The sequence below is a fragment of the Suillus fuscotomentosus genome (genome assembly GCF_016647785.1).
Source record: "Suillus fuscotomentosus strain FC203 chromosome Unknown F5891scaffold_143, whole genome shotgun sequence".
In the NCBI taxonomy this organism is placed as follows: domain Eukaryota; kingdom Fungi; phylum Basidiomycota; class Agaricomycetes; order Boletales; family Suillaceae; genus Suillus; species Suillus fuscotomentosus.
This window is the reverse complement of record NW_024539655.1, coordinates 49,748-75,244: the sequence shown is the minus strand read 5'-3', so window position 1 is coordinate 75,244 and position 25,497 is coordinate 49,748. Positions and strand designations below refer to the sequence as shown.

The window sequence follows — 25,497 nt, the reverse complement described above, 5'->3', positions numbered from 1 at the left end:
ATGATTGCCGACAGCTGGTGGGTCTCCAGCCAAAAGTGGAATGGTCGAAGTCAAGGACGCGTATTCAGAGTTCACTTTGTGTGAGGAACGATTATCTTCATGCTACGTATCAGAATTTCTCTGATCAATCCCGGCATGCGACGTCAGATATTAGATGGCTGTAACCACGTAAAGAGGATCTTTAACTCATACGGTTGCACACAGAGATCTTTCCAGTCATGGTAGTTTTGGTACCGAGTCAACGGCCGGTAGAAAACGCGGGTGTTCAGCAGTTCCACACCTTTCCACACCCACCAATAGACTTGCTGGCATTGTAGATATGTATCCGTTTGAAGGCACATCCAAACGACAGAAATCCAAAAGAAAAATATAAAAGCCCGCCGTCTCGCTACAACTGCCTTCAGAATTACCTGATCCCATATCACACGAATCACAAACAATGCGTTTCACCTCTGCATTTGTCCTCGCCGTCATGACTGCTTTAGCATCATCAGTCTCTGCCATGCCTGCTACCAGTGACACGGATAGCGCCGATCATTGTGCCAAGTTTTGCCTTTCTGACAAACATTGCGGTAGCCAGCAGTGCACTTATAATCAATGCGTGAGTATCAGCATTTTCCTGGACTTGATAATATGACTTACCTACATGGTAGACCTTTTTTGTCTGCACAGTGAGTCGTGTTTCTGCTTTCACACCGGTGAAGTATGGCCGTTGACACTGACGCGCGGGTTACCAGTGATTTGTAGAGTTGGAACGCGCATGAAGAAAACTTACAGATTTTTGCATATTGGAGTTGGCGTAAGATTTTGGTGAAATATAGGGGTATCGGGCTAATATAAGATATGCGAGGATACAAGAAGAATACTATCGTTGGGGGCATGCAGATCAGTCCATAGCGCAGCCTCACACTGTTGGTGTAGCTCGAAGATCGAATATAAGTATGGTATGCACACGATAGACCTGATAAAAACACACCTGGGTCCTGCATACCGTACAGCTCCCTACTCCACTTCCAACAACGCCCGACAAAATCTAGGTAGGCATACTATATCTGAACCCTGCAGTATGTTACTTGTCGCTCAGTCAACTAATCATCTTTGTCACTGTCCGATACCATTGCTTTGCGATCGTGTGTACAAACTGACTCTGGAAATGGTCAATCGAAAAGTAGTGCTGCTCAATGACTGTTTTCCTATTAGGTCACTTCCCTACCAGATTGCGAGCAGCCAGCTTTCTTGCGAAATCTTGCGTGAATCCGCACATTGTCACAGGCTGGAATTCCTGACAATTGATAAATTATAGCCAAGGGAGTATGAGGGCCACAACTCAAACGTACCACAAGCCAGAAGTTCGAAGATCGCTGCTCCAGTTACGTACGTTATGTGGGATGAGTGATGAAGGATTCAATTTTTGATTCATCAGAGGGTGCTCACCGTATTGAAACGCTATTGACCTGTAATCTCTGTCGACACGGCATTCATCATCATCACAAAGTGGCGGCAGCACCAACGCTTCATGCACGATGCCCTACATCCTTAGTCAGGAACATTTATCTTCCAAGTGCCAGGCTTGTCCCAAGACTTCGGTCAATACCCCCATTTAACTGATAAGAAACATTTTCGCTACAACTTGGCGCTTGGAGACTCTGGGAAGAACATTAAATTAAAGTTCTGGTGAAAGAATAAGAAGTGGACCTGGATACCTGGCTCCAGGGAGCTGTAGTTATTGAAGGGATACGTGTTAACTTCCTAAAATGAGGATGAAAGGATAGTGCTGGACGCTCGTGCTGCCAGCAGTACCGGTTCTCCCTGGTTTGTGGGGCAGGATCATTTCTTGGCCAGTAAATAGTGGATAGGGATCGTGGTGAAAAACATGACTTTGCTGGCACCATCGAGTGCGTTCTTTTATCGCCCATGTGCATGAGGGCTATCTGAGGGCATAACTCTTCCATCGTTATCCTATCCAGTGGGACCTGGACCTGCACAACTGAATGTTCCGAGGCACAACATGCGGAGCCCTCGTACCTCGCGCTACTTGGCAAAACGCTTTTTATCGGCATTCAAAGAGTCTGCATATAATCTGCAATGGGAGGAGCTAGTCCGATTGGTTACCTGTAATTACAATTGGGATATAACCACGTCAGCGTGCGCATATGATCATTATGATCAGTCTACAGGCTACTGGGTAACACGAACATCGAACAAGCATAACATGGAGCCCATTCGACGTTCGTGCATTGTCACAGAGTTCCTTGTTAAACATGCGACGTACAACTCTAATGCTGACCGGTGTGGCGTGTAGCAGAACACCCTACTCGGTGATCGACTCGTACCGGAAAGACAGGGAGGGAAACAAAGTAGAACGAAGTCCGATTATAATGTGAATGGATAGCTAGTTGTAGAAATTCCTGATCCGGGACTCCACTTCTTCAGGAGACAGCTTGATATCTAAGGGACAAGTTGTCAAAGGAAGTAGATTAGCGCAAAAATAAAGGATGACTTACACTTTTGAGGATCTGGTGAAATGTTAGTTCATTGCACACGACAAGAGCAAGAAGCTCACTCTTGCTGAACTCTCTCTCCTTCTGCTTTTGCATGAACCGTTGCAACGATGGAACAACCAGCTTTACTACCTCCTCCCCAACAGCGCTCCTCTCCTCTGGATCCTCATCCAACACTTTTGCCATCCGATGTCGTTCTCCAACCTCTTCAAGCAGGTCATAAAAGCGCGTAAACTTCTCCTTCGCTGCCGCCTTCCAACCACTGCCGCTTGTCTTATCTCGTGTGTCGTCCGCGAGCGCCTGCATGAGGGGTGAGAAGTTGGCATCAAAGTAACCTGCCTTTGCAGTGCGCCATGACGAGGTAAGGAAGTCTATCGTGGGCTTAGACAGCAGGGAAGGTGTGTTGGGGTTTGTAGGGCGCAAGACGAGGTGAGACACAAGATGCGAAATGTTGTTGAGGAGGAACACAGAACCGAAGGGAGGTCGGCGTTGTGTGCGTGACAAAGTTGTGAGGCTCCCGATCAGAGTATTCATTACATCGTCTGCAGATTAAATGAATTATATTCGGACAATCGATCGAAAAAACAACCCACAAACAAAGTGCTGAATCAAGACTTTTTCCTTCACCTCTACAGAGTTGGACTTTGCAGTTTTCCCTACTTGCTTTCCGTCACCCATTCTCCAGTTTCCATCCCCGAGCGCAGACAACGCAGACCCGACAGCGTCCTGGACATCAGGTATGCGATTCAGATACTGTACGGTCTACATTTGTTCAGTGCAGGTGAATACAAGGCAAAGGACTGTCTTAACATACCGATATAGTGATGTCCGCTAAGCTGACACTCAGGTCACTGCCCTTGCCGATAGCGGCAAGCTTCAAATCAGCCAATAATTCGGGAAAGCTCCTGAGGCATACTCCGCGGATCGCATTGAGCCCATCTCGCAACTCATTCCCCTCCCGTCCACGTTTCGCCAACACAGATTCCCAGCGACTCTGAGACATCGACAGAGCAGAAAATGCAGAAAGCGCGTGGAACGTGTATTTGTGTAGTGAGCGCTTGATGAGGGATGTCAGAGATGACAAGGTGTCCGTGAAGAGGGTTAGGAGAGGAGTAAGAAGGGTATCATAAGTCGATGCAATGAGGGTGTTGCTAGACAGCGGGGCGAGTTCTGTGAGGAGAGTGTATTCGGTCTGTGTATCCGCGCTCTGTTGAGAATTTGCAAAATAGGAATGATAACTAGAAAAAACACCTCGGTGACTCTGAGCAAACTATCTATCCAGACGCTGAACTCCTTCCCAGCAGCCACGCCATCTAAAGTCTCGGCTCGGTCTACAGCCCGCCGTGAATGCATTTCGAGCGCTTTGCGACTCCAATTCCCGCGCATGTCCGCATACCCTCGCTGCGCATCTTTGAGCGTGTTTAAGATAGCTGAAGCAGCGGGATGAGAAGGATGCGTTGATGGAAGGGGCAGAGTACGGAGGAAGGCGACCAGGGGTGTAAGGGAGGACATCAAGGAAGGGGGGAACTCAGTGAGCATGAATGCAAGACCTGAAACGGGTGGAGATCCTGAAGAGCCTTCTGCGACAAGCTTGGTATACAACTGGGAAAGCTTCTTCGCACCAGTCTCGATCAGTCGCGCCTTGGAAAGATGATTAAAGGCATGTAAAATAGCAACAGATGAATCTCAATCGTACCATATCCCTTGAATCTGCATCAGAAGATTTGAATGCAATGGCAGCATTGAGGCGTTCAAGAATATCGATGTAGGCATCAAGCTGACCAAGTTGTGGCCTGTTCGTGATTCAGTTATGTACCAAGCCTTGATCGAACTGTAACATACCCCCGTAAAACGAGGCCTTCTTCTACGGCAATGCCATCTTGACTACTAGCAACCTCGTCGATCTTTAGCAGAGCGCGATCAATATCTGTGTATCACTAGATGAGTTTTTGTTCATGACGCGACCTAGACTACCCACTATGAGCCCGTTGTTTAAGCTTTTGTGTCGAGTTGTATAGTGGTAGGATAGACTTCTCAAGTTTCACGAGACGAGTGTCAAAGTTCGTCAGGATAGCTGTCATTGTATATCATGAAGTGTAGTCAACAGTCAACTAGTCACGGTTGGACATGGCTGGAAATCACGCACAAGTCATCCGCTGTGAGATCTGGTGCGTTTTGTTGAGGTTCTGCTCTAGCTGCATCATAACAGAACGGTCAACACTTCGCGAATCCACCTGGAAGAAGAACATACGAGCTCGATCTCAGCACTATCATCATCCATAACGATACTAAATTATGTGTCAAGCACGTAGCATGGGCAGAGATTCGCCAGCTTCAAGGTTGGGGTCGATGTTGGCCGAAAGCACATTGGTTATTATGTAATTTATTGCAACGTGTCAACGGTGTCAACTTTCTTAAACGTTAACCACCAACCCAAAAAGTAGTTCACCGTGGCTGAGCGCTGAACAACGTTCACAGTGGCACTTACAACTGTGTTTGAGTATGTCAAGTGACTTAGCATACTCTGGGACAGTTGAAAGTTTGCCTGCCTGAGCTTTCTCAAAGACTCAAGCGCCCAGCTAGATTTTCAACATTAGGACCTACCTTCCGCTTTGATAACCTCCCATCTGCCTTTTTAAATTCTCAGATGACATCGGTCAGTACTGTCCTGCATTGCTTGGAGTAATGTTCCACTAGATATTTGTAGGATCAGATACTTAGACAACGACTGAGGCGTCCCAGTGGAACAGTGGGCGTCTCACTTCGTACTAGGCGGGCAGCGATTCCCGGAGCCACTCGACGTTCTACTCCAGAATAATTCAGGCACCTACATAGATCACTCTCCTCATCAAAGCCCCACTCAAAAGTGGAAATCATTCCAGCTAACGCATTGTATTGACGGGATTATTGTAAATGGAGTACCTCTCTTGAGGTTGTTGTTGGTCTTGTACTCATCTCAGACGGTGGCAAAACAGCTGCGATGCGAAATGTATGTCACGATTCCTACCAAAATAGCTAGAGGACGGTTGAAGATTGATCAGTGATCAGTGCTACTTCTTTCAAGGACGGATGATATGTGGATACTTATTGGACCCTGATGCTGTTTGCATCTCATACAATGCTATACAAGTACCGGTGTGGGCATCTTGTTGCCATTGCACACAGCCCACCATGCCTCGTGTACGACCTATCGCCGCACTTCTAGCCGATGATCCTCTGAATGAATCTTGATTTGATCTTCAACAGCAGCCTTTTAATGCGCGATTCGGAGCTTTCTGCACATTTGGTTACATTTGCCATAACCTTGTTACCAAATAACACATCTGAATGGAATACGGAAGGTATGCTGCGGCCATAGCAGTAGATAAAAGTGGGGTCTGGGGAGAAGTTCCGACACATCATCGTTATCAATCAGTTTTAACTATCGAAAATATGGGCATGTCACGAATAACACGCCATCCCAAGTATTACTTGCATGACGGTAGCGTATCAATTCATGCACGTTTTCCTTTTGTTTAATCGTGATGGTCCCTAATACCTGCCGTCAAACAGGTCGCGGGCACCGTCTTTCGCGTACACAAGTACTTTTTTGAAAGAGAATCCGAATATTTCCGGGAGGGATTCAGAACAGCTGGGCCAGAGGAAGATGGTCAGTCCGACCAGGCAGCGTTTCGACTCGATGATGTCAAGATCAGTGAGTTCGAACGACTGTTGTGGGTATTCTACAACCCGTGAGTCCTCTTTCCCAGTTCATGTTCATCGGCGGACTGAGCGTTTGGAATCGAAGGCAATATATGTACGATGAGCAACCCATAGACCACTGGATCACCATCCTTGAACTGGCTACACGATGGAAATTTCCAAGTGTGCGAGACCTGGCAGTCCGGCAGCTGCAAAAGCTCGACATGAAACCTGTCGAGCGAATTATCACCTATGATAAGTACAACCTCGACAAATCGCTCCTCTTGCCCGCCTACATTCTTCTGTGTAAACAACCGAGTCGCTCCGTTGACGATGGCAAGCGGCTCGGCATGCCCACCGTCCTCAAGATAAACGAGGCTCGTGAGTATGCACAGAGGTTTGCAGCCGAGCAAGGCTGCCCTAGTCCTACAAGCGCTGATGCTGAAGATCAAGAGCTTGTCGAGATTTTGAAGGACGTATTCGATCTGAGCTAATCACAGGGCTGTTCAGATGTAGGATTAGGGGCTATTGGGGGACGCTACAGTAAAATAGAACTGCAACTATCCGGGGTCCATCGCCGATGATAAGCGGTCTTGCACAACGTGTAGGTCATTAGAACAGCGCTCAGTGATCTACGTTACGCTAAGGTTCGGCACGTGTTAGCACCGCTCATCCAGAAATTAGTCGAATGTCGTTGTAGGCTCTCACGCTTGCGCTTGACTCTTTCTCTCTTGCCACCATGAACATCGCTGGTCCCTCACGACCACGTCCGGTCCCTGGTACAAGAGATAGAGACAACTATGAGGAGGATCTTACCCGTATGATCGCACAACTGGAACTCTCTGATGTAGAGAGACTACAGACCTTATATGATAACAGAGTGCACCGAGGAGAGGGACTCACTGATCGCGAAGTTGCCTTCGCATTGTTGATGCAGAATGCTCGAGAACTTGCAGAGTTCAATGCTGATCGGGAACTTGCCCAGCGACTCGCTGTTGAAGAGCTTGATCCTGCACCTGCTAGGTAAGGCTATATATCACGGGACTCTCAAAGCTAACACTGATAAGCAGGCCAGCAACGGCAACACCCGCCTTGACTAGCTTGAGAAAGTACGCTTGCAAATGTAACGTTCCTCTGGAGTGTCTGATGAGAATTACAGTGCGACGCTACAAAAGCAAACATGGGGCCAATGGTTTGCCTCCTTGTTTTCGGCGCCTGTGTCGGATGGTCAGACACCAACACTGGCAAACCCAGGTCAAGCGCCCACCACTGCGGCTAGGCCAGCTCTTCGGTGAGACGTGTTACTACCTATTATGCTAATACACTGTTACTGAATCCATCATCATAACTAGGGCTACTGGCCACGATTGCGTGATCTGTCAGGACCCCATCTTCGGAGTGGAAATTCGGGCACCATGCGGCCACTTTTATGATATCGGCTGCGTCACCGACCTATTCCAATCAGCAACTCGCGATGAGAGTTTGTACCCTCCTAGATGTTGTCGCCAGAACATTCCACTCCCACAAGTTCGGTCTCACCTGGCACAGACAGTCCTCGCTGAATTTACCCTCAAAGCTGAAGAATTTGGGACCATGAAGCGCGTTTATTGTGTTTCACCAACATGCAGCCGTTTCCTCGGGCCATTGCATGAGGGATTTTTCAGCAAGGTCTTTCAATGCACATCCCCTACGTGTACGATGTCGACATGTGGAAAATGTCGTGGTAGATACGAAGGGTTCACCCATCTCTGCACTCCCGATGCAGAGATTGAGCAAGTTCTCACACTCAGCCGCGCCTCGGGGTGGGCACGCTGTCCAGGCTGTGCTCAGATGATCGAGCTTAACATGGGGTGTTTCCACATGACCTGCAGATGCAGGACAGAGTTTTGCTATTTGTGCAAAGCACTCTGGAAGAGCTGCAGGTGCCCGCAGTGGGACGAGGCCAGGCTGTTGGCTGCTGCAGAGCGTCGCGTGGATGCTCAACTACTGCCTGAGCGTCGCGCCCAGCCTGCTAATCCTCTCCAACAGGCACCTGCAGCACGCCAACCAGTGCCAGCTGCTGGCGCTGCTAGGAATCGGCCTATTAATCTACCTAGACCGGGACCTGCGGTACCGCCCAGACAAGCGCCAGTCGTCAATATTCCTCCGGTTCCTCCTCGACAAGTTCCTGTAGCAGCACCCAGACCAGCACCAGTTGCCAATATCTTGCACACGACTCGTCGTCCTCAGCCACCTATCCCAGCACCTCCTCCTGTCTTACCCCGTACCACGACTCTTAATCGCCAGGAACAAGCACCAGCACTTCTTGCAGCACCCCCTTCCCAGACTCAGAGGACTCGTCGTGCTGAAACGCGAGCATTCCTTTCAGCATGGTCCACACGAGTGCCACAGCCACAGCCCACGCCAACTGCAACAACGCCGGACTCGGATAGGAACACTGTCAGACAGCGTATGATCAGGGAGACCATGGATCGTCTCAGAGTGGACCATGACTGTGACCACAGAAGCTGGAAATTCCGGCGCGGTGGTGGACGTTGCGAGAGCTGCGAGGTGCATCTCCCGCTATACCTCTTCGTAAGCCATTTGCGTCGCCTTGCTTACTCTGACACACCTAATATGACATCATTAGCGTTGTGCAGGGTGTCAGATGAACGCTTGTAACAGGTGTCGCCGAAACCGTCTGTGAAAATGATTAGACCCAAATTCTTGATGCTTTGCTGATAAGTCACTTGTGACTTTGTGACTTCGATCTTGGACCAGATTGTTTTCAGGCACTACAATGCGTTGTATACTTGGACTGGTACGACGGTGGCGGTCTTTCTTAGTTTGTGCTCTAAAGGAGATCTTGTACAATCAAATATTGGCTGGTAGCCAAACTTAAATATCAACGTAACATGAGCTGTGCAAGCTGGACAGTGATTTCTAGGCATTTCCCCACGCTCTGACAAGTCGTAGATTCTCAGTGGCGCCAAGCAGGCAAAATCACCGCGGAACGCACCACATCATTACAGCACTGAATAGTAGGCCAAGATAATGCGATCCTGTTGGACGGTTCATCAGAAAACCCGAGCATCAACATCAATGCCATCCGGTGGCTCACATATTAAGCATTCCCGCGGCAGAAGACGTACTACCAAGTAGCAAGAACCACGGGCTAAAGCCCTCGGAAGAGCTCATCTGAATTATTCGGAGGTGCTATTGTACAACAGTCAGATGATTACTGGTCCGCATGTCGTTCACGTTACCTGTGGGCAATAGGATACGACGAGACCAATGATAAGACAGGTAGCGAGTGCATTGATAAACCAGTCGCTATCCTGTGGAATAACCAGTTGCATGAGATTCATATTCATACTACTCAGTATCAGCCTACCAAATGGCAAATGTCATGCATTGTATGTGGAGGAGTTTTGACCAAAAATATCAGGAGTGGCAGAGCACTGCGTTGGTACTAGTCGGGATAGTTGCAAATGTAGCACTTGATTCATAACAAAACGGCTAGTCTCTGACCACGCCCTCAGCTGAGAAAAGGTGTTCGATGTAACGAGAAACAAGCCCAATACCAGAAGCTTGTGCTATGATGGGTGAGCTCTACCCAACCTTCAGATATAGTAACAGTAATGTCGTTCTAATCATCCTTGAATGAGTATCACTGGCGACAGTGCTGCAGGAGTAGTTCAAGAAAGTATGACGATTGATGATGTATATGCGAGGACCCGTCGTTCTGAATGTACTTTCCTGCTCAAGCAAACATCTGAGGCGAGATACGGAAAATTTTGGGTAAAGAACTGTCCTTACACAAATCTTTCTTGATCGTCGCCGTTGCACGAAGTTTGAACTGAATATTGGACAAGTCACTCTCCAGTCCTACACTGCCGATGGACGAGATCCGGCACGCGTGACGCGTGACCCCTTATCGCTTCCCATGTCTTGATTCAAAGCCAACATCAACCCTCTTGTAACCAACTACCCTCGATGATCAGGCATGGTAAAACCTCCTGAAGGACTTCCTTGCCTCTGGTTTGACCCACGGAACACTAGGCGACTTATGAGTGTTAATCTCTCTCAGAACACATAGATGGTGACGGAAATGACAATCATATGGCTTTGGGGAAAATTGCAATAGTCAATTCGGTCAAGGATTGACCACTACAATTTCCCCCCAGACAGTAGAGCATAGTCTCTCGTGCTACATTTTACCCGACTATCGGATATTGTTCGGATGATGTTGATGACGATAGCGATGGTGTGAGTATACACGATACCCTATCATCATGATCGATATCATCCGAAACTCTTACATGTACAGAAAACATGATTTACTGTCCAAGTTGCTGGCACAACCAAATCATATTTCACAGAGAATTCAAAACATTCATCACTGTCATTTCAAAGCCAATCCACACGGCCTTCCGCATTGCACGTCGCGGTCTTGTTGCTGCAGGTGATTCAATTATCACCTCCTCGCTGCTCACCGTCATCAGTTCAGGCATACCGTTTGTCCCTGCAGCTTGTGGAACAAGGCAATGCCGACCAGCAACATGAAATGGAAAAACGCGATCGCCAGATCGCGAAGGTATGCATTTTCAGCAGCGTTGTCGACTTTGATTAATGATAGTGCTTCCCGAACTTCAGATGCAAGCCAATCTCCATTTATCGAAGGTGTAAATTGCAGCCTCAAAGGACACAACAAGGTCACCATCGCCGTCATTCTAAGCTTGTCCGCGCAACACTTCCATCTCCAATCCATCTCCACGTTTCTGTCTCTTCGCGAAGTGTTTTGAAATCACGCCTAGAATACCGACCATGGGAAGTATCATCGGATTCTTTTGGGTGATGGGCGGACTTGGTGGCTTATTGTATACTGCACGTGTCACAGTTACTTAGTACTTATGGCACAGGAGCTCTGGCCAAATTCGCTCCTCATTTCTAGTTTCATTACATCACCGAGCAGAGTGTAACTTGTGATGTATACAATATACAACTGTCATAAACTTATGTTTCTGGTACAGTATAGTGAAACAAGAGCGGAGCTAACGTCGGGATTGTCACATCTCCGTAGGCCTGAATGTCGGATAATACATGCAGATACTCCTCTTGGTGCGAGACGAAGACTGCCCCTGGAGGAGTTGAATAGCCATCTTTATCAATGGTACTTGCTCGCACGGGTAGGTCAGAGCAGCCACGTATTACTTGACAGAATCGTCTGAAGTGAGATCGGGTGCTGGGTTAAATGCTGGTTGACATGATGCCACACAGACGAATGAATACTCGTTCAAATTGTGTGATGAGTATTAGAGGCGATTTCCCGTCTCTTGACCATCGAATATACCCCATCTTCTATAGAGTGCCGATAAAAGTAAACTGTAGTATTGTCCCGTTCTTCTTTATAGGCGAGTCTGTTCTGCAACAGAATAGCGGACATTAACAACACAATGGATGTGATAGCCCTACGCGCCAATCATCCAACGCAAGGCCAAACACTTATCTTGATTTCTCTATTCTCAGTGTCGTCCACTCGTGCGACATCATCGTCCCGCCATACAACCCCACAACTCGGAAGACCCAGCAGCTCTGGAAGCATAACGCGAGTCTGTTACAAGCCACACAATTATGGTCAGCTAAGCATCGAATATGGCGACAAGGACTACCACGCAAGGTCAAGGGCATTTGCAAGCGAAACAGGGATGGATACGCACCTCTTTGATGAGCTTGCGAATTTTGGGATACCGCGCCTTCACCTCTCCAGTATCAAATGTAACCACTTGCTCGTCCACTCCACCCACTAATGTCAAATCATCAGAGTCGGCGAGTGGTAGAGGAGATACACGACCGCTCTCTTGTGGTGGCTGAACAGCTGGCGTGGACCCAGAGGGGAGCACGTTGTTATCGGGGACGTAATGTTCTTCGATCTGGAGCGAATTTTCGGTGCGCTGTGGTAGTGGTGGTGGGAGGTACGTGATAACACGTCTCTTTGTCTGAATGCCAAGCTTCTTCTCTGTCCGCGTCACGCCTGTACTCCGGCCCTTCGAATTTCCGACAGCAATGCCAGGAAGACGGAGACTGAACGGTCCTGACGACGATATGTGACCGGGCTTATAATTCTTACTCTTTTTCTTCGCTGGTTTCGTGACCGTGCTCCAGTTAGCGTCAGGATCGTCATCGAACGTGTATACAGAAGTTTGGCGATCACCAGGTGAAACTGACGAGGCCCCAATTTTACTTTTCGGCGTAAACTTTTTGGCACGTTGTGGTAGTGGAGATGGCGTTGGTGATTGGTATGGACGCTTCCTAGACTCCGGAGACATAAGATCGTTATGGTTTTGCTCCGGGCGTGAAACTCTTTCGATAAATTCTGCTTGAGCTAGTGGGGGGTTGAGGGAGCTGTGAATGGTGGAGGCCAGCCACTGCGGCATTGACGGAGGCTCTCCTTCAACCATCGCAGGTGGCAATGCGCGGCAGGACCTCACCGCTGGAACATGGGGAACGGGCGATGCAGACAACGCTTGAAAACGCTCTGCGGAGTTGCAGAAAACGTCCATCATATATTACGCAAGCGCACCGAGGTACTCACGATTACCAGTAAGATGTATGCCACGGCGAAATTGTGAGGAGGATTGGTTACACGGAAGCACTCTCTGAGGAGTATTGATATTTCTATGGAAAGGTCTTGGCGGAGAAGATTGATAGCCTCCTGGTCGAAGGTGTGAAACATTCACTGGATAGTCACGGCTGGTGAGCGGAGATGACATAGACATGAATCGCACGTCATATCGTGATTGTGGCAACAGACTCATGTCGGGGGTGGATATATGCGCTTCGCTTCGTTGTAAGAGTGCCTCGTGACTCATTTGAATGTTGCCGCGCTCGCTATCTGTAGTGCAGGGTAGAATTGGGACACCCGGATGAGGTTGGACTCGCTGATCGTGGAAGTCCCCCTGGGGAGCGTTGGACAACAAGGTAGCAGGCATGTCCGAAGGTCTGGTTTGGAACCCACTGGCGAGAAACAATGCATTATCGTGCTGCGAGTAGTCCCCTGGTCCAGGGCTACTCATTCTCCGGATGTGTGAACAAACTTGGTGCTCCCGAGAGACCTGAGGCATATTCGACTTGGGCTTTGTAACCTTGGGTGCCTTCAAAGGAGGGGGTACGCGACGCGGCTTGCGCTCTGCCTGAACTTTGAATGCATCCACAATTCGACCCCGTGGTGCCCGTGGCTGTGATTTTTGTCGTATGTCCTCTGAGATAGCCTGCTTGGGGGGTTCCTTATTCGGGAGACGACTGACAGCATTAATACGCGCAATACTCCATGGGTTGGGTTTGTACTCCACGGTCTCGTGCCGCAAAGAGATATCGAGCTCTTGAATGAGTCTAGTGTCGTCGGAAGGAATATTGACTTTAGAGTTAATTTCGGCCTCGGATTCAGAGTCAGATCCAGAGTCGAATGCATAATGAGCTCGAGTACGGTGATTAAATGACCACGGATTCTGTTTGTTCTTTGATTCTGATGGATTCATGTGAGCAATAGTCGAAGGTCCATAAGTTATAATGTCGGAGCACTGGTAGCTAGTGGTCTGGGCGAAAGCACGAAATTAGTGTAGGTGGTTGTTTGGCAACACCCTCTGACCCAAACAACGTTTACTACCCGAAATGTCATGCCCTGAACCACTGATCCAGTGAATCTGCGCGCTCGAGCCAGTCACATAATGGTCTGCTCCCTCTTCCTTCCTTCCATTTCGCTGACCAACCTGCATATAGGCAGTACAAGGCATAACAGCGACGACGAGCACAAATATCACAGGTGCTACTCACAATTCTACGCCTAGTATAATGCCGCCAGAGCTCGAGCAGACGCTCACCCTTCTATCATCACACCGTTCTGTCCTCGGATACCTTTTACTCTCGCGTGGAGACCATGTCAGTATCATACGTCATTCAGGCGTCATTTTTGAGGGAGAACAAGGGAAGAAGTACGCGAGCGTCATAGGCAAGATGGTTGAGAGCGTGCAAGCAGGCTTGGAGGAAGTGAGTATGTCGGAAAATGATGGAGTGCGTAGCAACTATGTTCATGTCTTATGCTTTGCTCACGCGTTGTTATAGGACCAGATTCGCTTCATGAGAATACGGACCAAACGCCATGAAATCATGATTTCGCCTGGTCGGTGGGTATCTGCTTTTGATGGATAACTATATTAATTATTCATTTACAGATGAAAGATATCTCCTCGCGGTGTTGCATGACCCCGCTTCGTGAATCTACCCTCACCTATCATATTCTCTTATATCTTTGTGTTTATCTTACTACTGTATCGGTAGGATCTTTTGGTAATGCAGGCTTGTGAAACCGATACAATCGTTCTCCACTCAGTGCATTGTGGTGATGGTGGTAACACAAAGCGCTACGGATTTTGGCTGACATCTCCCCTTTGACGCTGTAGGTTGGCTGTGATCAGGATCTGCAAGAGTTCGATGTATGGGGTGTCGATACGAGCGAGGGACGCGTCGACAGCGTTGAAAATTCCAGCGCGAGACAGGCCAAATTGGTTGACGTATTCGGGCAGCTTGTTTAGACCGGACATAAGGTACGTGTGGATGGATACTTGGGGGGCCTCTCATATTGTAGCCCGAATGCTAGCATTTGGAGGGTTGGCTTATGATAACCCAGAGATTTTGAAAACTGACTGGTCCCGTGTATGCTCAGCACATGCTATGTGCAAGGGTCACCAAGTGCAATGGCCTTGTCGCAAATGATCCTTCCACAGGTATCACCTGTCATCTAGCAACTCTGAGGGGACGTTCTACGAGCCATCTAACGTTCAGGTTCAAGATGAGCGGAGCTTGCCTTGCGAAGTCTGTTCGATGGCCTGCACAGTAAATTCCCCCCGATCGCGTTTTAGATACACGAAGTAGCATTCTCAAGGAAATAATCTCAGAAGGCAGCTACGACTTATCTATCAAAGTGATTTCAAGTCGAAAGCATTTGCGGTCATTAATTCTTTCGCAAAGGACATACTGCTACTATACAGGTTGAAATTCGAACACAAAGTACCCACAAGCCGTTCATGATGGAACGGGCAGGGACTGCGAGGGAATAAGGCCAAACCTCTATAGGAAGGCTACAGCTCTATCCATCGAGGACCGATCACGAGACAGGACCCCTGGCGCTCCCGCCACCCTGGTGCAATGACTGAGCGGCTGAGACAAGCAGCAAAAGAAAACATGCAGGTCGCGTCAACATCGAGCGTCCACATACTGAATCTGTGCTACGCCAATCTGATACTCCGACAACGGATTGTCTGGTCTAGCGGGGTTGTATGTACGACCCTTTCTATCGTTTCGACACTGGAAAACGGGAGAAGGCATCTGGATCATCACGGCAATCATTACAGCTTTGGGGAGATTCTGAATAGGTGAAGAAGACTTGGAATCATGGGGAGATGGCCGTGGAAGGTATCAGCAGATACCGTGGATTCAGATTTTCCAACTGCAAGGGCGGATTGACATGCAACATGAGAGCTGACAGGCGAAGATGCAGACACAGGCTATGATCGAATATTATCATACAAGTGACAGCACCTGAATTCAACACACCTGAATACTTGACCATTCAGACTGATCCACACTCCCGTCTTCCTCAGTTCGGGGAGGTCTCATCCAAGTCCCACAAAAGACTAGAGGGATCAACATTCCACCATGTACCCCGTCATCCTCCGTAGATTCTAGCTGCAGATTTAAAGCTCTACCGAAGAGCGTACTGTGTCCAGCGCGAAGTACACCCCACACACATGAAACAACACAGGAGAGCATACACCACAAAATTGGTGCATAGCACGGGAAAAATATGATGATTATAACTGCCAGACCGAAGCAACCGAGGGTCCAGTTGGACAGGAGGCATCATCGCCTGTGGGAGTGGGGGTGGGGTGGGGGTGAAGAATGACATTGGGATGACTACTCCTAGAACAAACTGCTATCTTGAAAAAAGGTAATCTTCACTTGATCCGTGCGTAGACACCCAAATTTCAAAGAGGGGCTTCGAAGTAGTGCTTCCGATCAACATATGTCGATACGTCAACGTTTCAACTCAAACGGCACACCAATGAATCAGTTCCATGACCTGAGCAGGACCTGAATCATTGAAGCCCCGGGAGTCCTTGCCTCATTCGACGTTCAGGCAGCAGTCAGTGAACTTTAAATGAGCATTAAATTGTTCACGTGACGTAACTTTATCACCAAGGTTTGCTAGCAGTTTCAACTTTCTCTCTACACACCTCCTACATTCGCAAATTAATTTGTTCCTGTAAAGTGTTCGAACGAATCAACGAGGGTCACGGTATACTCAAGGGTACAATTGTCTTACGCTGTGCCCATACTCTCCACATCCGTCAGCATAGAACTCCAGTGCTCCTGAAACCGATATGATCATTCTCACTCAGTGCATTGCGTTTAAGTCGATGGTGGTACTAATATACAATGCTACAGGTATCTCTCCTTGGGCGTTGTAGGCTGTAACCACCTAAATGTGGCCACGAGTGGCCTTGGGCTCATACCTGCAAAGGTGATCGTCAGTCTCGAGTTGAATAACCAAGCGAGCAGAATACGCACGGCTCCTCCAGGTACTTTATCTCCTCCGGGGTGAGCTCAATTCCTTCTATGATACTCTCCTGCAGCCTCTGTACAGAGCTGATACCCACGATAGGGCTCGACACCTTTGATGCAACCCAGGCCAGCGCAATCTGGCTCATCTTGTAATTTTTCTTTTTTGAAAGCTCTTCGACACGGTTAATGATAGTCGCATCCGCACTGGATACCTTTTTCTCCCAAGCGGTTCCCTTGATAGAATTCAGACGCGTCGTCTCTGTGCCAACGGGACGTGCGAGGAGACCAGCAGATAGAGGAGCCCAGGGTATGACACCTATTCCGTTGAATTTGCAATAAGCGAGCATTTCGCGTTCCTGAATGCGATGTCAAACTGAAGAGCAAACTTTGTAATTTCTAGGAACACACCTCCTCGCGGTAGAGCAGTGAGTACTCATCCTGCATGCTGACAAACGTCGTCCAACCATTACGAGCGGCCACGTCGTTCAACATGGCAAACTGCCAGCAGCGCATGGAACTAGCACCAATGTATCGGACTTTACCGCTCTGCACGAGGTCGTGAAGTGCTTTCATGGTTTCCTGAGGGGTGACTGAAGGGTCAAAGCGGTGGATCTGCAAGAGATCGATGTATGGGGTATCGAGACGAGCGAGAGACGCATCGACAGCGTTAAAGATTGCAGCGCGAGACAGGCCAGACTGGTTAACGTATTCGGGTAGCTCGACGAGACCGGGTCTGGCGAACCCATGTATTGAAGGATCGTTGACGACAAGGCCATTGCACTTGGTTGCAATTATGATCTGGGGGCGAGGAATGTTGTACTATGCAGTCTATACATCAATGAATGTAGATTTAGGACATCGTTAAGGCATACCTTTTTGATGAACTTGGCGATGACGCGCTCTGACTCGCCATTTGAGTAAATGTTGGCAGTGTCGATTGTATTGATACCAAGGTCCCAAGCAGCCTTCAATATTTCGATAGAGGGCTCCTCGTCAAGGACCCAGGGCTGTAAGAAGTTGAGGATCTGTTGAATGGAACAGGGGACAATCACATACAGCCCATTTCGAAGTACCAAAGCTCATTGCACCAAGCTATGAAGAATATTAATGAGTGGCGAGTGCTGTGGGTTATCAATAAGCGTTTTATAACTCACAATTGGGACAGAGACTTTGAGACCAGACTTTCCAAGGGAGCGGTACTGAGCTTTAGACATTGCGTTGATGATGGAGATGGGTTTGCTAGAAGTTCAAGCTCTGTATTTAAAGAGGGTCTCCGGCCCCCATTATTAAGCTGGCATAGGTTAACGTTAATGGATGACTCAGCTTATATATGCTTACGGGTGCTCGATGACATGGATATATAATACTCATCTTCTAATTTATCTAATATCTAACATATATAAGCATGAATAGCCGCCGGCTCGGTGTCAATTGTCAATTGTGTCCACCCCGTCACGGTCATGCTGTGCAGCACTGACGCACGCTCTCAGGTTTGCTTTTCCTTTTCTTCCAGCACTATGCAGCGACCGGCTGTACTTTTCACGGATTGGTGGGCATTCAAAATGCTTCTGGATATCAATACGACAATAAAAATATGACGGCTACGTTGCTCTCCCTGACAGTGACTTAGCGGTTGCCATTTTTACCTTCGGAGCTAATACTACAGCATGAAACCCAACGACCGAAGGTCATCGCTTGTAGGTAATACTCTCTGATGCTTACGCCGGATATGCAGTGAGCTCGGATCATGCTGCATTATACAACTCCCTAATATGGACTCGCTGAGTCTCTCAGTCCGTAATCTGGACTGACGGTACATCGCTCATTTCTGCTCGCCCGCGTATACACTAACAGGCGCCTTGGTCTAATGACTCTGTCTAGGTACATTAATATGCAGTACATTATCCGGAACTGAGGTCTGATTACATTGGCCAGTTTTTACAGTACATACACCAGTCGGATCAAAAAACCAATTACAGCAGAATCACGAAAAGCTGGAAGAATCAGGTCAAATTTGGGACGGAAGGCTAAGACAGCGTTCCATATTTACCTGAGCATTGCAGACAAGGGCGTCCACACTTCGATGAGACCTGAACAAAGATATATATTGTACCCAAGCTCACTTTTCAGCAGTAGCTTTCGTGGCTGCTCTTGCGTGTTAACTTATATCATGTCTGTGTACAAAATTCGTTGTAATCATACATTATGCGCTAACTCAATTGCATCGCATACTGTTTCCGAGCTCTTCTCAAATACCCCACGCAGCAGACTCAGAACCGTGCGCGGAAGTTATTTCTACTGTCAAAACTTTCAGTCAAAGCTTTCGGGCCATCTGGACGCTATCGTGTTACAAACAGCATTTACAAGAAAGCCCCCTATTTTACGCTAAGATTTCTATCGCTCGACTCGAGCGGCGAGAAAATAGAAGCCAATACGCCGAAAAACTCTGCAAATTACTAGTAACTCGCGCGTCAGTGCCAAAAAACATACTGGACTGATGTCAAAGCAGAAACGCGTCTCACTTGGCAAAAAAGAGGGGTCTTCCATGCCAGTCAGTTATGTGGTTAAATCCAAGACACAAACTACTGATACTCACGCAATATCCTCTAGGGCAGCCCTGGCACTGCGAATTTTTCGTGCAAAATGTGGAACATTGAGCCTTTCGAGCGAGAAGACTGCCATCGTCATGGGGCATGGCAGATGTCAAAGTAGCAACGACAACGAGGACAATTGCAGAGGAGAAACGCATTGTTTGTGATGGGGCAGATAAATCTGAAGAGGAGAGTAGGAAGACAACTCGCTTTTATATGCTGGATATCGTCCTTCATGATGGTACAGGAAGAACCTATCTGCAGGAATCCCTTCAATGGACTTACTGCGTCAAGTGAATAACCGAGGTCGGAAGATGTCCTGAAATTATTCTTGCGTAGTGTGTCCTCAAATGGATAGCGGCCAACGAGCCATTAGCAATTTGGTGTGGAAAAATTGAAATCCGTCACTAGTCATTGACGATCGTCGGGCGCGACCCTGGACCCAGAGAATGGTACTTTCCATAGATTCCTAGCGATACTGGTTCGACAGGGATATCATGATTTCATGTTGTTTCTGCCAGCACATATGGGTATTCTGTATATTTGTTAAGGAGCCAAGAAAAACGGAAGTTGGATATATAGTACTTGCCAACTGCGATCAATTGGTAAACGAGTCGTGAAATTGCAAACATCGCTAGATTGTATTGTTGTGGCAGAGGATTGACTGGGAATCTATTCATCCTCGCCGGATCCTATGATGTTACAGTATCATATACCTTGGACGAATCCAGAGACAAATTAAGCTATTCTGCCTGGACAGCGACACGGTTCTGTTATCTAGGACTGACCTCATTTTCGGCTCGCCCACGTATACACTGACATGCGCCTTGGTCTGATTATTCTGTCTGGGTACATTAATATGCAGTATATTATCTGATCTCACCTAATACAGCGTTCCATAGTCCATATTTACTACCTGAGAGTTGCAAACAAGGGCGTCCACACTTTGATGAGGCCGCAGGAAATTCAATACTCAGTATTGTGGTGATGTTGAGGCGGGACTCGGATGTTTGTGTTCTCACGGTCCTTTGTCTTTGCGTATGATATTGACTTTAGTCGTCGACTATGGGAGCGCCGGGTCTATTCTTATGTGGGAGTCACAGTATCATGCCTTGGGCAAGTTAAGCCAATCTGCCGGGACAGGCGCCCACTAGTGTCGTACTCTCTGATCATCACCACTACGCATCGCAATGACAGGCCCTAGGAAGAACAAGGGAAGGGGCAAGGGGAGTGGCAGGAAGAAGATACCCAATGTCTCATCCAGCCAGTCAAAGGATATAGAAATCCTATGTTCAACCTTGGAGGAGGACGAAACGACGCGTTGCGACCAGCCACCGACAGAAGGCTTCGAGCGTTGTGAGGTCCACCAGGCCCAGTACCGTACAATGTATAAGAAGTACAAGGATGCTTCCAAGGTTGTTGACGATATCGAATCTGGAACACTGGAGCTCCCGACGAAGGAGCAAATTCAATGTTACACTGATTTGCATTTGACACTCAACAAGGCCCGTTTGGTGCGCAAATATCTCGAAAGCATTCGAGTGGAGAGGACTGGCAGGGGTATACACCAAAGACGCTTCTTCTTGAAAAGTGAGCCCTTTAAATTCCCCCGCTCTATTCACCAACACGACTGTGTGCCTATAGTCGATGATGGACACAAGGATCGTTTGAAATTTCTCGAGAAAAAAATGAGGAAAGCAGTTGACATCCTCAGCAATCTTCAAGCCCGGGCGTTGAGTCTCCACATTGCCAATAATCCTGGTTCCGAGTGGATAAAACCGGTTCAATCACCAAACGACTTCGATGATGAACCGATTTCCACGGAGAGAATCATTGAAGCGGCTCAACGAACCCTTCCCAACGATCGAAAGAACTCTACATGTCCGCTTTTCGCTACTAAAAAGTCTATGGGATCCTCTGCGTTAGCGGATGAGGACCTAATTGATCTTGAGCACCGAGCGTAAGTCTCGCCAGATTTAGGCCATGGGCTTTGATATGGTGCCATTGATGATGACTCTCAATCCTTTTTTTTCAGACAAAAAACTCAGATACTGCATACCATTTTTGAAATGATCACGGACCCTAATCTTTTCACACACCTTCGTCATGAAGCATATCCAGACGACTCTGATCCAACTTTTGAGCCTGACCCAACTGTCCTACATAACGTTTTCCAACAATATGCACGACGGATCATGTTTCACGATTCAGACTTTTTCTTCAAAACCTTCGACAAGGTCTCCTTCCAGGATCTCATGCTGGACGATGACTTCTCGATTGAGGATGCATTCAAATTCCTGTTCCTGTTCGAAAGAAATAAATTAGGTTTTGGATTGACGTGGTTCAAAGATGCAGTGCTTGATGCCCTTATGATGTCGAAGGGGGGTGACGTCGCTAATTTTGGTAGTCTGAGTAAGTGGCGTGCAAGTTGCACAACCCACCGTCTCATGTTGTTCAGGTAGCCGGCACAAGGTGCTTGGGGGATGGATATACAGCCGTACCCACATACGCACCATCTCTCATGAAGCTTGGTGGGCAAGTATCTTCGATCTTCCTGTGTACTGGTGCTGACTATACGTGATTAATCAGTATCTGTTGGAGATTTTGCAGCCACCCGCCGATGTGGAGAACCGGTTTGTCCGTTTATGCAATAACTTCGATGACATGGTCAATCTCCTGTCTTTTGGAGCGATTGGCATGTTACCACCTTCAACATTCTGTAGCAGACAGTACGATGGGGTTGATGCGATTGTGCCCAGGAAACATCTTTCTCTCTCTGGGGTGGTTTTCACCGACATGGTGTCAGGCCCGATGCCCCCGCACATGACTGGTCCTATACCAACCACGCGTCGAGCCAAGAGGCCGGGATGTATCGTCTGGTGTGAGATAGAGGCGAGGGGATATATGTTTGGCGCCCTCAGAAACGAGCCCGATCCATTTAATGATGCTTTTCTACGAGAGCTTCGCGCACGACCCGACCTCTTCCAGGTAGTAACACGTTCTGAGACGGACCCCGGGCGCGACGTCGAAGTTTTCCCCACAGACGCCTTACCAATGATGCGATCTCGGGAATTTGAAGCTCCCCCAGCGCTCTCTGCAAATCGGCCAACAGGCTCTGGCAAGTGGACGGTCTCAAGATCTGCGGTCGATGTACTGTATGGCACTCATTGTGAGATGCCAGGCGTACGAAATCACCCATTCCTCGGATATCTTCAAATATTGAAAAGTGGAAAAAATAAAGGCTGGTTCTTCCGCTTCAAGAACTTCCCAGTGAAGTACATCGTGATCCTGGATGCCGTTCCGAATCGGCATCATTCAGTCTTGGCTATGAATGTCGCATGGGCAGCACTTCGTGCGCAGGGGTATGGTGATGGCGAATATGAGTTATTGAAGTATGCAAGAGCTTCCGACAAGCTTTTTCAGAAGCGAGCAGAAGAGCTTCTCGCATGGACGCCAAATAACTGGCGCTGGCAGGTTAATAAGATTGTGGATGATGCTGGCGATAGTACAGATAGACCAGAAGTGATAGAAGAAGGTGAATGGGCAGGAGCACAAGCATTTCGCCGTGGTATTGTATTGAAATGTGCCAATGGAGAGTTATACAGGGTATTTCCAATCGTCATCATGTACTCAGTTGATCATCCTGAACGGTGCGTTCTATATTTAAAGATGGGTGATTTACTCGACGAGTTTCGGGTTTCAATAATTACCGCCACTAAGAACATGAGGAGTGGGAAAGGCGAAGGAGCGGGCGATCCAAGTGGAGGTCAAGGATCGGAAGATGATGAAGGTGAAAGTGAGATTGACAGTGAGGGAGCAGCAGGGGGTGATGAAACTGAAGATGAAGAAACGAGAGGGGATGGTCAAGGTGTAGATGTAAGAGGTGGAGGGAATGTAAATGAAACGAAGCGAAGTGAAGAAGGAGAGGGGAAAGAATCGGAAAGTACACAAGAAGGAAAACAAAGTGAAAAGGGATGGGCATGTATTGTGAGCTGACTTCGGTTGACCTGCTGCCATGTTCTGTTGTCGTGTCACTGCGCTGCCTATACCACGCACAACAAGTACTCGTATGATGTATTCTATCTTATACATGCACGAATGTTGTACGCCAGTTGAACATCAATCATTGCCTGGTTTTGTCGTATCGTTCTATTCTCTGTTGCCTGGGTCTGTTGTAGCATTACAATGATTGTTGTGCACTCTTCGGAATTCGTCCAATGCAGCTGGGATGTCGCCAGCTTCGACAGCTCTGATTGGGATTAATGAACAATGGGTTGCCGCCAAAACACAAGGAGAATTCACCCATCAATTGCATGCAGCATGTGGGCGCGGTTTTTCAACATGTGCAATAGTGAGCTCCGGAATTAGTACACCTGAACAGTGAATTGTCAGTGGTGCAAAATATTTACCACACGAGCTGGAACTCGAGTGTTGAACGTACTAACTTGAAGTTTGAGGGGTTCTAGTCCGTGCACTAACTTCGCTGCATTGTGTGCAGTGTTTTCGTTGTTGAGATCCGTGACAGCCTTGCCTTCATTGATTCTATATGTTGCTACCATGGGGATCTGGGGGAGTTCAACATTCGTGTTCCCTGAACTCCCCCAGATTCCAGCAGAGCGAATATCGATGGTTGTAGCCATTTCAGATGAACAAGAGGCGCGTGATTACATAAACCTGTAAAGTCAGGGACAGAGTGCGCTTGGAGTACGCAGGTGCTCTTTAGAAAGTCGTTCTAACACCGGGGACATTGGCATGCATGTTTATTGAGCTGTCCAGAAAAATCAGCTGCGCAAGATGTATAAAGTACATACCGCTCCGGGCCCTACGGCACATGTTCGTTCAATGTCGACATCCGCTGCAACTTGAATCATGGTAGCAGGATGTCACAGCCCATCTAGGCTACTAGTACGCATAACAGTCAAAGTTCGTAGTACGAAGAGGTATATATGTACTTCGGGTATTAATCGATGCATCCACGGGTTACATCAAGCAAGTTCTACAAATCATACCCTCGTGTTTGCGTAATCAAACACCGAACATACGTTCTGAAGAAAGACGTCGCCGACAATTAGTGTGTAAGTATGAGTAACATCATCATGGCAAAGATACCATAGGCTGTGCGCGTGCATTTCTAAAGACGCAGCGATCCCAGTTAAGCAGTTGCTGGAAAGACTGTCTGACCCGGGGTTACACATCTGCACAGATACAAACGTTGATCAAATTGAAGATCGAAAAATATAAATAACAAGCTTACTTGTCCAGCATGTATCCGCCCTCGGTGTGGACCGTAGCTCCAGATATGTTCGCGCAGTAACTTTATGCAATTGAATAGGATGTGATGACCTGGTATCAATGATGACAGGAGTGACTTGCGACTCAATGACATCCTGTCCCAACCTCGGAATGGTATTTCTACCTGCCAATGGCCTGAATCCGTCACAGGGACATGAGTGAATGGTGTCGGAGCGGTTGATATTTGTATTTGCTCCTACGATGGTCATTTCACTATCTCCGAAAGTAGTAGGCAGCTTGACCCCAATGACGCTTTGCGGCAGCTTGCCACTTTCGTCTAGTGTTTGAAAGAATGGACTTCCTTCTAACTCTTATATTTCGCAGTTTCGTAGAATACCAGACCGGAAAGAGGGAGGAAAGACCTGTCCCTACTGAAATTTAGCGAATATGCCCAGGCGGCGCCAATGATCTGATCCCCGACGTGATGTACCAGATTAATGGAGAGAAAATGAACATGTAGGACAACTAACTTCGCAACCTCCAACAAAAACGTCATCGACGTACTCCTCGCCTGCTGTTTCCCCAGCGCCGTACATGAGCACGAGCGACTGGCCAGAATATTTTGCATACGAGGATGCAGCAGGGTCGTGTCGCGCATGCCCAACACAGTTGACAAGACATTCGGTAGATGGAAGGAAATTCACTGTCAGCGCGGAGATGGAGGAATATACTTCTGAGAAAACTCGGTCTGAGCTACCAGTATCGAACACCACTTCAGAATGTCAGATTAGACTGTATCATGTTGTGAATTATGTAATCAAACGAACCTGTAAACGTTTGAGGGCACTAGGTTCCGTCAGGCTAATGAATTTGGTGAATAAAAGAATCTCAAA

The 25,497-nt window shown here is 47.9% G+C and overlaps 11 protein-coding genes across 11 annotated transcripts; 5 read left to right on the top strand and 6 right to left on the bottom strand.

The window, feature by feature from the left end:
* Window positions 1-2,226: 2,226 nt before the first annotated feature.
* F5891DRAFT_124220 (Cullin repeat-like-containing domain protein) lies at window positions 2,227-4,867 on the bottom strand. The gene is made up of 11 exons (XM_041369742.1): window positions 4,753-4,867; window positions 4,648-4,696; window positions 4,480-4,575; window positions 4,344-4,428; window positions 4,198-4,294; window positions 3,753-4,142; window positions 3,316-3,693; window positions 3,095-3,263; window positions 2,564-3,043; window positions 2,505-2,516; window positions 2,227-2,448 (listed from the first exon to the last, which is right to left on the bottom strand). The coding sequence occupies exons 1-11, from the start codon at window positions 4,780-4,782 to the stop codon at window positions 2,393-2,395; spliced, it is 1,842 nt and encodes a 613-aa protein (XP_041217758.1). The 5' UTR covers window positions 4,783-4,867; the 3' UTR covers window positions 2,227-2,392.
* A 943-nt stretch (window positions 4,868-5,810) lies between these two features.
* F5891DRAFT_1154346 (uncharacterized protein) lies at window positions 5,811-6,879 on the top strand. The gene is made up of 3 exons (XM_041365199.1): window positions 5,811-5,999; window positions 6,054-6,232; window positions 6,289-6,879. The coding sequence occupies exons 1-3, from the start codon at window positions 5,829-5,831 to the stop codon at window positions 6,674-6,676; spliced, it is 738 nt and encodes a 245-aa protein (XP_041217757.1). The 5' UTR covers window positions 5,811-5,828; the 3' UTR covers window positions 6,677-6,879.
* Window positions 6,880-6,928: 49 nt separating this feature from the next.
* On the top strand, window positions 6,929-9,005 carry F5891DRAFT_124167 (uncharacterized protein). The gene is made up of 5 exons (XM_041369733.1): window positions 6,929-7,205; window positions 7,258-7,291; window positions 7,342-7,473; window positions 7,535-8,756; window positions 8,812-9,005. The coding sequence occupies exons 1-5, from the start codon at window positions 7,121-7,123 to the stop codon at window positions 8,866-8,868; spliced, it is 1,530 nt and encodes a 509-aa protein (XP_041217756.1). The 5' UTR covers window positions 6,929-7,120; the 3' UTR covers window positions 8,869-9,005.
* A 90-nt stretch (window positions 9,006-9,095) lies between these two features.
* Window positions 9,096-10,069, bottom strand: F5891DRAFT_1072066 (uncharacterized protein). The gene is made up of 5 exons (XM_041363302.1): window positions 9,981-10,069; window positions 9,556-9,920; window positions 9,428-9,499; window positions 9,283-9,377; window positions 9,096-9,223 (listed from the first exon to the last, which is right to left on the bottom strand). The coding sequence occupies exons 2-5, from the start codon at window positions 9,574-9,576 to the stop codon at window positions 9,142-9,144; spliced, it is 270 nt and encodes an 89-aa protein (XP_041217755.1). The 5' UTR covers window positions 9,577-9,920; window positions 9,981-10,069; the 3' UTR covers window positions 9,096-9,141.
* Window positions 10,070-11,498: 1,429 nt separating this feature from the next.
* F5891DRAFT_124114 (uncharacterized protein) lies at window positions 11,499-12,080 on the top strand. The gene has a single exon (XM_041369723.1). The coding sequence runs from the start codon at window positions 11,618-11,620 to the stop codon at window positions 11,969-11,971; it is 354 nt and encodes a 117-aa protein (XP_041217754.1). The 5' UTR covers window positions 11,499-11,617; the 3' UTR covers window positions 11,972-12,080.
* A 457-nt stretch (window positions 12,081-12,537) lies between these two features.
* On the bottom strand, window positions 12,538-13,855 carry F5891DRAFT_124039 (uncharacterized protein). The gene has a single exon (XM_041369713.1). The coding sequence runs from the start codon at window positions 13,697-13,699 to the stop codon at window positions 12,731-12,733; it is 969 nt and encodes a 322-aa protein (XP_041217753.1). The 5' UTR covers window positions 13,700-13,855; the 3' UTR covers window positions 12,538-12,730.
* Window positions 13,808-14,530, top strand: F5891DRAFT_1072059 (uncharacterized protein). Its single transcript, XM_041363301.1, has 3 exons — window positions 13,808-14,231; window positions 14,283-14,340; window positions 14,393-14,530. The coding sequence occupies exons 1-3, from the start codon at window positions 14,013-14,015 to the stop codon at window positions 14,434-14,436; spliced, it is 321 nt and encodes a 106-aa protein (XP_041217752.1). The 5' UTR covers window positions 13,808-14,012; the 3' UTR covers window positions 14,437-14,530.
* A 768-nt stretch (window positions 14,531-15,298) lies between these two features.
* On the bottom strand, window positions 15,299-16,125 carry F5891DRAFT_987083 (uncharacterized protein; the record flags this gene model as incomplete). Its single annotated transcript, XM_041377857.1, has 5 exons — window positions 15,299-15,377; window positions 15,436-15,584; window positions 15,647-15,724; window positions 15,774-15,936; window positions 15,968-16,125. 5 exons carry the CDS (start codon window positions 16,123-16,125, stop codon window positions 15,299-15,301), a joined length of 627 nt encoding a protein of 208 aa, XP_041217751.1.
* A 573-nt stretch (window positions 16,126-16,698) lies between these two features.
* On the bottom strand, window positions 16,699-17,995 carry F5891DRAFT_964901 (NADP-dependent oxidoreductase domain-containing protein; the record flags this gene model as incomplete). The annotated part of the gene is made up of 6 exons (XM_041376125.1): window positions 16,699-16,732; window positions 16,788-17,137; window positions 17,190-17,600; window positions 17,654-17,806; window positions 17,838-17,873; window positions 17,936-17,995. The coding sequence occupies 6 exons, from the start codon at window positions 17,993-17,995 to the stop codon at window positions 16,699-16,701; spliced, it is 1,044 nt and encodes a 347-aa protein (XP_041217750.1).
* A 1,218-nt stretch (window positions 17,996-19,213) lies between these two features.
* On the bottom strand, window positions 19,214-19,702 carry F5891DRAFT_123820 (uncharacterized protein). Its single transcript, XM_041369675.1, has 2 exons — window positions 19,378-19,702; window positions 19,214-19,321 (listed from the first exon to the last, which is right to left on the bottom strand). Exons 1-2 carry the CDS (start codon window positions 19,528-19,530, stop codon window positions 19,253-19,255), a joined length of 222 nt encoding a protein of 73 aa, XP_041217749.1. The 5' UTR covers window positions 19,531-19,702; the 3' UTR covers window positions 19,214-19,252.
* A 513-nt stretch (window positions 19,703-20,215) lies between these two features.
* F5891DRAFT_1213717 (uncharacterized protein) lies at window positions 20,216-23,368 on the top strand (the record flags this gene model as incomplete). Its single annotated transcript, XM_041369257.1, has 5 exons — window positions 20,216-20,962; window positions 21,017-21,332; window positions 21,408-21,784; window positions 21,835-21,911; window positions 21,962-23,368. Exons 1-5 carry the CDS (start codon window positions 20,563-20,565, stop codon window positions 23,366-23,368), a joined length of 2,577 nt encoding a protein of 858 aa, XP_041217748.1. The 5' UTR covers window positions 20,216-20,562.
* Window positions 23,369-25,497: the final 2,129 nt, after the last annotated feature.

What these genes read in the sequence shown, in the direction of transcription:
- F5891DRAFT_124220 (XM_041369742.1), bottom strand. Translation starts at nt 4,782, where the DNA reads ATGGATGATGATAGTGCTGAGATCGAGCTC. An exon ending in GCTTAAACAACGGGCTCATA is followed by an intron (nt 4,429 to 4,479) that starts GTGGGTAGTCTA and finishes AGTGATACACAG; the next exon opens with ATATTGATCGCGCTCTGCTA. An exon ending in GAAGGCCTCGTTTTACGGGG is followed by an intron (nt 4,295 to 4,343) that starts GTATGTTACAGT and finishes AATCACGAACAG; the next exon opens with GCCACAACTTGGTCAGCTTG.
- F5891DRAFT_1154346 (XM_041365199.1), top strand. Translation starts at nt 5,829, where the DNA reads ATGGAATACGGAAGGTATGCTGCGGCCATAGCAGTAGATAAAAGTGGG. An exon ending in ACGGTAGCGTATCAATTCAT is followed by an intron (nt 6,000 to 6,053) that starts GCACGTTTTCCT and finishes GCCGTCAAACAG; the next exon opens with GTCGCGGGCACCGTCTTTCG. An exon ending in TTGTGGGTATTCTACAACCC is followed by an intron (nt 6,233 to 6,288) that starts GTGAGTCCTCTT and finishes TTGGAATCGAAG; the next exon opens with GCAATATATGTACGATGAGC.
- F5891DRAFT_124167 (XM_041369733.1), top strand. Translation starts at nt 7,121, where the DNA reads ATGCTCGAGAACTTGCAGAGTTCAATGCTGATCGGGAACTTGCCCAGC. An exon ending in GCCTTGACTAGCTTGAGAAA is followed by an intron (nt 7,292 to 7,341) that starts GTACGCTTGCAA and finishes TGAGAATTACAG; the next exon opens with TGCGACGCTACAAAAGCAAA. An exon ending in GCGGCTAGGCCAGCTCTTCG is followed by an intron (nt 7,474 to 7,534) that starts GTGAGACGTGTT and finishes CATCATAACTAG; the next exon opens with GGCTACTGGCCACGATTGCG.
- F5891DRAFT_1072066 (XM_041363302.1), bottom strand. Translation starts at nt 9,576, where the DNA reads ATGCATGACATTTGCCATTTG. An exon ending in TGCATGACATTTGCCATTTG is followed by an intron (nt 9,500 to 9,555) that starts GTAGGCTGATAC and finishes GTTATTCCACAG; the next exon opens with GATAGCGACTGGTTTATCAA. An exon ending in GCCGCGGGAATGCTTAATAT is followed by an intron (nt 9,224 to 9,282) that starts GTGAGCCACCGG and finishes ACCGTCCAACAG; the next exon opens with GATCGCATTATCTTGGCCTA.
- F5891DRAFT_124114 (XM_041369723.1), top strand. Translation starts at nt 11,618, where the DNA reads ATGGATGTGATAGCCCTACGCGCCAATCATCCAACGCAAGGCCAAACA.
- F5891DRAFT_124039 (XM_041369713.1), bottom strand. Translation starts at nt 13,699, where the DNA reads ATGAATCCATCAGAATCAAAGAACAAACAGAATCCGTGGTCATTTAAT.
- F5891DRAFT_1072059 (XM_041363301.1), top strand. Translation starts at nt 14,013, where the DNA reads ATGCCGCCAGAGCTCGAGCAGACGCTCACCCTTCTATCATCACACCGT. An exon ending in GTATGTCGGAAAATGATGGA is followed by an intron (nt 14,232 to 14,282) that starts GTGCGTAGCAAC and finishes GCGTTGTTATAG; the next exon opens with GACCAGATTCGCTTCATGAG. An exon ending in TGAAATCATGATTTCGCCTG is followed by an intron (nt 14,341 to 14,392) that starts GTCGGTGGGTAT and finishes ATTCATTTACAG; the next exon opens with ATGAAAGATATCTCCTCGCG.
- F5891DRAFT_123820 (XM_041369675.1), bottom strand. Translation starts at nt 19,530, where the DNA reads ATGCGTTTCTCCTCTGCAATTGTCCTCGTTGTCGTTGCTACTTTGACA. An exon ending in GCTGCCCTAGAGGATATTGC is followed by an intron (nt 19,322 to 19,377) that starts GTGAGTATCAGT and finishes CTGGCATGGAAG; the next exon opens with ACCCCTCTTTTTTGCCAAGT.